The sequence below is a fragment of the Acanthochromis polyacanthus genome, chromosome 6, assembly GCF_021347895.1.
Source record: "Acanthochromis polyacanthus isolate Apoly-LR-REF ecotype Palm Island chromosome 6, KAUST_Apoly_ChrSc, whole genome shotgun sequence".
Lineage (NCBI taxonomy): Eukaryota > Metazoa > Chordata > Actinopteri > Pomacentridae > Acanthochromis > Acanthochromis polyacanthus.
Window position 1 is genome coordinate 1460595 of NC_067118.1, and position 9845 is coordinate 1470439.

Here is a 9845-nt window from a genome sequence, read left to right on the forward strand (position 1 = left end):
AAAGACTGTGTGGCCCTGGAGGTGCGGTACCACAGGACCTGTTACGCACAGTCCACAAAGTTTTTGTCAAGGCCTATGGAAACAAGTACTGGCAACCCCAGATGAAGCGTGAGTTATACGATGGATTAACATTTTATTACACATTGTACATTTCAAAATGAGGCATTGACAAACAACATAGTCTTTAGTTTGTTTAACTGTAGTTCCAAAACCTATTTGATAATTTTGTTCAGGAAAAATTGGCGGAATAGACAGGCTTAGATAATCTTGATTGGATGATTATGTAAATATGACATGGCTGCAACAGTTTACACATGGTTTGTGTGTGTGTGGTGTTGTGTTTTTCAGAACTGAAACCACCATTCACTGACAGCTACAATTTTTCTTCTGTGAGACTGTCATCCGTAAAGGATTATAGTTGACCAGGAAGTGCTGCGAATGGACAAGCTAAGAAAGACATTTGTGGACATCGTGAAGAATCAAGAGGGTCTTGATGCTTCAGAATACAGGTAACCGAAATATCATGTGTCTCTCTCACGATTCTTGTAAACAAAAAAAGTAAATACTACAAGGTTAATTGTTATTGACTTATTCTCACAAAAAAGGGTATGTGCGTATGTTTATGTAAACACACACGTGCATGCTCACACACATACTCATCTTTCCCCATATTTTTTGTGTTTCAGGCAGGATCTACTGAAGAGGAGGCTGACCGTGACTTCCCACAGCTCACTTTCCACTGCCCTGCCAAGAGAAACATCAGTGAACTTGTTTTTGTTGAGACACTGTCAGCTGATAGACTATTACAAAAGATACCTCCACAGTCAGGTACATCTACTGAATCCACTGAGGTAAGCCAAGCTGAAAGCCAAACTGAAAGTGACAGTGAACACATGGCTAGCACAACATCTGGACAGAATACTCCTGATGTCACAAGGACACTGTACAGTGCAGGCTTGATCTTAAAGAGGGTTCTCAGTGACTCTCCTGGTATGACATGCCCCTGGCCTCCCATCGCTGACAATTTAAATGTGTCTGATGCTCAATCTGTTGTGCCAGAAGAACTATATAATCTAATTGCATGGATTATAGGGGCATCAGAAGAGGCAACAGGAGTGGGTTATGTCGATATTCCCGATGATGTTAGGCTAAAAGTTCTATCTGTTTGTCAAGACATTGTTTACCTTGCATCTAAAGGTCGACAGCAGACACCAAAGTCATTGTGCCTTGAGCTAACTGTACGCCATTTAACAGGATCATCTTTTGTCATTGCTGAGTAGACTAGGACATTGTGCTTCATGGAACACAGTACTCAGTCTAGACACGAGCCTAGCTGAACTACAACTGCTAGAGAATAGAGACAAAATCCCAAAGGGTTTCTCAAAGAAGGTTCCTACAATACTGGTGTGGGACAACATTGATTTTGGGGAGGAGACACTGTCTGGTGGTGGAACCACTCACCATACAAATGGCATTATCCTACAAAGTTCTGTCACTGAAATGAGTCAGGATCAGACAGACCGCCGCTACAGAAGGCAGTTTACACATTCAAAGCACCCCCTAGCATCCCTGTAGAACACTACCAACAGTCTAAAAGACAAGGGCCACAGAGGTTCTCACAAGGAAAGTGTTCCATTGCAGGCAGAAACATACAGGTTGAATACTGTGTCGTCTGCCAAAACTGAACTGGCATATGTTTTATTGAAGTATGCAGACGCTGAAGCATGCACAGTGCCAAGCTGGACAGGTTTCCATACAATGCTTCAATGTAATGCGACTTTGCAAAAGTCAGCATTGTATTATCTTCCAGTCATTGAGGCTTCACCGACAGAGATGTCAACTGTTAACACAATTCTGAAGAGAAGTGTTGCAGTTACTGATCAGCTAGAACTGGACCAGGTAGTATTAGTTTTTGACCAAGCTATATATGCCAAAGCTCAACAAATCCGCTGGAAAATGACGATTTCATGAAGCGGCTAGTGATTCGACTAGGTGAGTTTCATACATGCATGTCTTTCCTAGGTATTTTAGGAAAAAGGTTTGGTGATGCAGGATTGCAAGATATACTCATTGAGTCAGAAGTTGTTGCCCCAGGATCCATCACTGGGGTGATCAGTGGTCATCAGTACAATCGCAGCATGAGGGCACACAAACTTATGTATGAGATTTTTATGTGTATTAATCTATATTTTCATATTCAGAGACACTGTCATATTTGAATAAATGTTTTATACCATACTTGTGAATGACTCTGACCTTTTGTGCATTTATTTTTTTGTCTTATTCCATTTTTGCCATTATTCCGATTTAGGAGGGCGTGGTAGCAATTTGGTTGATTTTCAGCCATTTATGGCCATAGTGTGCATTTTTTATTTTATATCTTTCATTACACAGTAGGTTGTGATATTTTTAATATATGACACATAAGCCTTTAGCTAAATTTACTATATATTTCATTGTGCTGGGTGCAAATCACTTAAGTTGAAGCGTTTCCTTCAAGAAATTAGCTACATTTCTCACTCTGAATTCACCTATGTGTACACTAAGGCACCAATACTTGTTTCAAATGTTTGGTAGATGTGTTGATGACATTTGATAAAGATTTTGTGTTGCCAGAATTAACATAGCACTTAAAACAAGCAAAAACAGCAGCACCAGATTTTCGTTTTTTGGGTATTCTCATAAAGATACATTTCTGGCTGGTGACAAAGTTCGGACAAATATTCTGAGTAGAACTGTAGAACCAAAGTCAAGAAGGGTATTGTCTATGAAAAAATGCATTGAACACGTAGATCCAGCGTAGTGGAGCAAAATTCACTTTCTAGGCACTTTTTCCATGGTCCCAATACAGCCTAAACGCAGGTTGTGTAAGTTTCCCACCATTTCCGTGTAAAGTCCTGCACGTCTTCGCCCTGGACATCTGTACGATGCATATAGCATCGTTTCGATCCTTTTTTAGTAACTTTTGAAGGCGGTTTCCTTGTCTTTCTTTTCTTTTCGTCATCTTTCCTCGTATCTGTGGTAGATACAGTCGACGCCATGTTGTTTTGATCTGATACCACAGCAACAGAACTCAGCTCCTATTGGTCCACGTGACCAAAAAGCACTGCACGCACTGCAAATCCTAGTCCGCCCGTGTAAATATCACTACGCCACAGTTAAAAAAAGACCGACACAAAAGCGCTAATTATTAAAAAATGACTGGAAACGGTGAGTAGAAACTTTTTTTGGGTACTAAGTAGCAATAGATATATCTTATAAAGCAGAGTTCATGTAGATCCATGTGAGTGGAATGAACCAACACAATCTCATTCAACCAATACAGCCAATCATCTGACCTTAGAAAACTAACCTGCACCACTACATGGACAGACTTCTGCTGTTTTAAAGTACTTTGGCTTCAGATTAGCAGAGCTCTGTATAGATTAGCTCATCCAAAGATGATGTTGTGATGATAGAGTTTGATGTGAGTCAGTACGATGGAACGTCGACTTCATTTGCATGAAGTTAACGTCAAACCCTCTTTAAATGTTCTTTCCATACAGCCAGCTTCATAAATGACATCCATTCATTTATTTTACATTTCAGGACCTCAATGTCAGAACCAAATAAAAAGTCCTCCAACAGAAAAAGCTGATGTCTTTAGCTCAGTGATCTCACCTCTAACTGTATGTAAAGGATGAAGGAGAAAATTTGTGACTGACATTTTCACAGCGTTTGAAACAGCTCAAGAACATCTGAGACTAAACACAGCTGATATGTTATGTTTGGTATAAATAGGTGGAACATTCAGAATAATGAGATGTTCTAATGAGAAGATCTGAAGAACTGAACAACTGATCTACACTGACTGATCATGTTCATCACATCTAGACTCACCCAGCCTTTCTGCAGTTCCTCACAGCTGGAATCAGTCTCCGTTTTCCCTCCTTTGATGTTCTGTACATCTTCAGGTCCAACTCATCCAGAACCTCCTCTGACATTTGCAGCATGTAGGCCAGAGCCGAGCAGTGGATCTCAGAGAGGAATTTCTCTGATCTGTTCTTTGACTGAAGGAACTCTTGGATCTCCTTATGTACTAAGAGATCCTTCATCTCCATCAGACAGTGGAAGATGTTGATGCTCCTGTCTGGAGACATTTCATCACTGTTCATCTTCTTCAGGTTGTTGATGACTCTCTGGATCATTTCTGGATGGTTCTCTGTCCGACCCAGCAGACCTCCTAAGAGTCTCTGGTTGGACTCCAGACAGAGGCCATGAAGGAAACGAACAAACAGGTCCAGGTGACCATTTTTACTTCTGAGGGATTTCTCCATGACTCTCTTCAGGAACACATCCAGAGTGTCTCTCCCCTCATCTTTCCAGTCTTTTCCCAGGAAGTCCTCCAGAACCTTCTCCTTCTTGTTGGTGTAACAGTGGAACATGTAGACTGCAGCCAGAAACTCCTGAACGCTCAGATGGATGAAGCAGAACACCTTGTCCTGGTACAGCCCTCTCTCCTCTTTAAAGATCTGTGTGAACACTCCTGAGTACACTGAGGCTGCTTCCAGATCGATGCCACACTCTGTCAGGTCGGACTCATAGAAGATCAGGTTTCCTTTCTGCAGCTGCTCAAAAGCCAGTTTTCCCAGAGACTCAATCATCCTCCTGCTGTCTGAACTCCAGTGTGGATCTGTCTCAGCTCCTCCATCATACTTGACCTTCTTGACTTTGGTCTGAACCACCAGGTGGTAGATGTACATCTCAGTCAGGGTTCTGGGCAGATCTCCTCCCTCTCTGGTTCTCAGCAGCTCCTCCAGAACTGTAGCAGTGATCCAGCAGAACACTGGGATGTGGCACATGATGTGGAGGCTTTGTGCTGCTTTAATGTGGGAGATGATGCTGCTGGCCTGCTCCTCATCTTTGGATCTCTTCTTGAAGTACTCCTCCTTCTGTGGGTCAGTGAACCCTCGGACATCTGTCACCATGTCCACACAGTCAGGAGGGATCTGATTGGCTGCTGCAGGTCGTGTGGTTATCCAGAGGCGAGCAGAGGGAAGCAGATTCCCTCTGATCAGGTTTGTCAGCAGCACATCGACTGAGGTAGACTCTCTAACATTAGTCAGGATCTCATTGTTGTGGAAGTCCAGAGGAAGGCGACACTCATCCAGCCCGTCAAAGATCAACACAACCTGGAAGTCTTCAAACCTGCACATTCCTGCTTCTTTGGTTTCACTGAAGAAGTGATGAACAAGTTCCACCAAACTGAACTTTCTCTCTTTCAGCACATTAAGCTCTCTGAAAGTCAATGGAAACATGAAGTGGATGTCCTGGTTGCTTTTGTCTTCAGCCCAGTCCAGAGTCAACTTCTGTGTTAACACTGTTTTCCCGATGCCAGCCACTCCCTGTGTCATCACTGTTCTGATTGGTCCATCTCTTCCAGGTGAGCCTTTAAAGATGTCTTCTGGTCTGATGCTTGTTTCTGCTCTGTCTGCTTTCCTGGATGCTGCTTCAATCTGTCTGACCTCATGTTCATCATTGACCTCTGCAGTCCCTCCCTCTGTGATGTACAGCTCTGTGTAGATCTCATTCAGGAGGGTCGACTGTCCTGCTTTAGCGATGCCCTCAAACACTCTCTGGAACTTCTTCTTCAGACCACATTTAAGTTTACGTCTACAAACTGCAGCAAGTTCTGAATGAAGAAACAACATGAGATCAATGAATAAATGACAGTAAATATTACAGCAGTTCATCCTCCTAAAGAATGATTCTGTGAATATATTCTGAGACTTTAGTAAATGTTCTGTTGATCAGCAGCTTCAGTCTTTACACAAATCCTCTTACTGCTCTGCAGACGGTCAGCCAGCTTCTCCTGCTTCATCCTCCTCAGGAACAACACTGTGATCTGCTGAAACATCTCTCTGCTGCTCCTCTGATCTTCATCATCACCCTCCAACTCCTCATCCTCCCTCTGACTCTCTGAGCATTCTGGGTAATCTGGACTCACAACCTTCTGCATCTTCTTCAGCTCTTTCTTCACAAAAGTCACCATGTTGTCCTCCAGCAGCTGGAACAGAGAAATGTGTGAATGAGTCCATCAGAGTGAAATCATGGAGCCAAACATCAGATCCATGTTGGACACACTGACAGTCCACTGGTCTACAAAGAGCAGCATGGAGACGCCCAAACACAACAGATGGAGAACAACTTGTTGTCCATGAACTCACCATGAATATGGAGTCCAGGTGATGCTGCTGGACAGACTGAACTCTGGGAACCTCTGAGTTCTGCTGGTCCACTCTGTGGATCAACATCAACAGTTAGATCTCAATACATCTGTCCACACAGACAAATTAAATCAAATGAAATGTATTTATATAGCACATTTCTGACAGATAGGTAGAAAAAATATATGCAGACAGACAGAACAAATTATAATAGACAATATAAAATTAGTAAAATCAATGAGTAAAACAAAATAAAATGTGATAAAATACTAGAACAGGCAGAAGAGGATAATAACTTGTGAGATCAAATTTTAAAATAAATATGAAATCTTTTTACCATTGAGAGCTGCCAAAAGCCATTGAAAACATGAACATCAAGGTTTTTCTTGAAAATATTATCAGACTGAAAGAGGAAGGCTTCTCCAAAGCTTTGGACTCTGACCCGACTGTAAAGGTTGGACCTCCCAGCAGCCTCAGTCATGAACAGTTATTAGCAGTTGGTCTGATCAAGCTGATATGAGGCTTTGAGGTGGAGGAGGAGCAAAGCGGTTCAGAAATGTCACCAGGTGCCAACCCTTGCATGGTTTCATACATACTTCAGGAGGACAGGTTTAAAGCTTTCCTTGTTATGGTCCTGCTCCTGTCCCTGTTCTTCTCAGTGCTTCTCCCTTCTTTCTCCCTCCTTTTTCCTGTCTGTCATCTGTCTCTCCCTATTCTCACTCTCTCTGGTCTCTCTCCCCTATATCTCTCCCTCACTCGTCCCATGTCATCTCTCTGTCCTTGTCTCATACCTCTGTCTCTCCCTCTGTCTCAATCTGTTGGTCTCTGTCTTTCTGCCTGTCTCACTCTCTCTCACCTGCCTGCACTCCTGATTACTGCTCTGTGATTCACCTGCACTGATCAGCTCATTTACCTCACCTGTCTTCAATTACACCACCACTATATAAACCCAGCTCAGTCACTGACTCCCTGCTGGACCATAGACTCTTTCATTCTGCATCATCTCCACGCTTCATGGACACAATTCTACCCCTGTACTCCCACTGGTTCCTGTTTATTTCCTCCACCTGGACTTACCTTCTCTGTGTGGATTCCCACCTGTTTCTATTCTGTCTCCAACCTGCTGAAACTCTGTTGTGTGTTCCACCTTTTCCCGGATTTCCTGAACCTGCTCACCTGCCCCTTCAGTTTAGTTCCTTCTTGTTTTAACTACCCAGTTTTGTTGGAGTAGTTTAGTTTATTCATTTGTGGTTTACTTAGATTTTCCTCTCTGTTGTTAGTCCAGAGTTTTGCTGATTTTGGTCATCTTGCCTGTTTTTCTAATTAGGTTTTGTCAGCTTTCAGTCCTTCATCTCTGCCAATCCGTAGTTCCTCCCTAGCTTGCATCCCTAGGTTTGTGTTCATTCTAAATAAAGTTCCATTTTCTGCTACAACCAGCTTGTCTGCTTTTGTGTCTGCATCTGGGTTCTACGACTCCCCCATGAAACAGTCCTTTGTTTTGGTGTCAGTTAAAAATACTAATTATTGATAATTATTTGAATTTCCCTTCAGGGATTAATGAAGTTACTGTATTTAAAGTCTGGCAGCAGAATTCTGCACCAGCTGCAGACCAGACAGTGAGGATGGACCAATACCAGGTACAGTAAGTTACAGCAGTCTAACCATGAGGAAAGGTTGTGGCTATCAGCCTGCTATTGGACCATTATCTCTGTTGGAATTCTTCCCATTTCCACTATCTGTGTGTTCATGTTTTCTTTGTTACAGGAAACAACAGCAACCTCCAGGCAGCAAACTACTGCATTTAGAATCAAACTGAAACACAAGTTTGGCTACTGGATCACACAATAATGCAGCTCTGATAGTTTTTGTGGGGAATTATCCATTTTAATCACAGTGGTCGTCTCCCTGCATGCAAATGTTCCACCACAACAAGTCCAGCTGTCACTATGTTCAGTGAATGACAACTGGGATTCATTTGAAGAAATACAAACAAGTCAGAGCATTTTCCTCATAACAGAATGATGGTGTGATGCAGCCTGTATGTTCCACAGAGTGGGCTGGAAAAGCCAGAGGATTAAGATAACATAAGATCAACTTTACTGATCCCTCACTACTGATCCCACACTGAGTCACTGACAAACACTAATGGACCTGTACTAGACAATACAACAATACAACACTGAGTTACAGACTGACAGGGTCATGGCAAAACACAACATAGACATCAAAATAGGTGTGCAAAAGTGCCAAGCAGTAAAGTTAAAGAGTAAAAACACTAAAAATGGATAAAAACTACCATTAAAAAACATCAAAATAAAGTGAAGTATTTGCTGCTTTTCTTTCTTTACAACCAGAACATTGTGATGCTTTTGGTCAAACAGAACATGGACATATTGAAGTTTCACAGACTTATTAATGCACTAAATCAATCATCTGATCAATCGATAATGAAAATGTTTCTGATCTGTTATACTGCATGTGATGACATCAGCTCCTAGTGACCTCATTAACATGTGACTGGAGAGAGAACCAATCAGAGTGAGCTACACTCCAAACAACATGTTTCACTTTGACAAGAGAAAAGTCTTTAAGGATGACGACTGCAGCTGAACCATTAAAAGATTTCTGATCAAAATCGTAATTTGAAATAAAGCCGTTAGGGGGCTATGCTGTGACTCTCGCGAGACTGCCAGTGAGATTTCGGAATACAACATGGCGGCGCCCTGCTGCTGAAATAGGATTCACTAGTCTTAGCTCTTTCTCTAAACAAAATTAAATTTAATCACCGCATTACTTGCATTCACTTATTGATATTTCCTTACTCGAACTGCGGATTTGGAGCACCACCCACCGTGGAGGACCTCGAGCGATTATCGACGGATATTTTTACAACCGCGTCATGGAAGACCCGAACCGCGACAATCCGTCTAAGAAGAGGAAAAACGATTCCTCGACTGATACGGACGACCTAGCTACAACGGACGTCCCGGTTGATGTCCTGGAGTCCATAAATAAAAAGTTAGATGTTCTCAGCGTCCTCCGCGACGAAATTCGAGACCTGAAGGTAAGTTTGGAGAATGCCTATCAACAGGTAAGTGAGCTTCAACTTGATAACGCGGAACTACGTTCTAACTTTTCCGCAGTTACAACCGAGTTGGAAACGATTAAAAGGGAGAATAAAGCACTTAAAGAGACTGTACTGGATGTCCAATCCCGTAGTATGCGGGACAATTTAATATTTTCAGGAATCTCTGAAAGCACCACAGATAATCCGGAGAAATTCATGACAACGGCTTTAAAAATTCCCCAGGAAACGGTGAATAATATTTCCTTTCACCGAGTTCACCGACTCGGAGCCCGTAGAGGCAATAAGTCCCGTCCTATTATCGCTAAATTCGAACATTTTAAACAGAAAGAATTAGTTAAAAGCAAAGGACGGGAGCTTAAAGGGACTTCTTTCGGAATGAACGATCAATTCCCGAGAGAGATCAACAAGCGGCGGAAGGTATTGTTTCCCATACTGAAGCAGAGCAGGCAGAAGGGTAAACGGTCTACTGCGGTCGTTGATAAACTTTATATCGACGGCCAACTGTACCGGGACCCCAATACCACTCCCTGGCTGTTCTGATCAGTACTGGT

The 9845-nt window shown here is 42.4% G+C and overlaps 1 protein-coding gene across 1 annotated transcript; it reads right to left on the reverse strand.

Moving 5' to 3' along the window:
* Window positions 1-3875: 3875 nt before the first annotated feature.
* LOC127534464 (protein NLRC3-like) lies at window positions 3876-5669 on the reverse strand (the record flags this gene model as incomplete). Its single annotated transcript, XM_051949687.1, has 1 exon — window positions 3876-5669. A coding segment is annotated over one exon (1794 nt), but the record flags the coding sequence as incomplete, so codon positions are not given.
* Between the last annotated feature and the right edge of the window lie 4176 nt (window positions 5670-9845).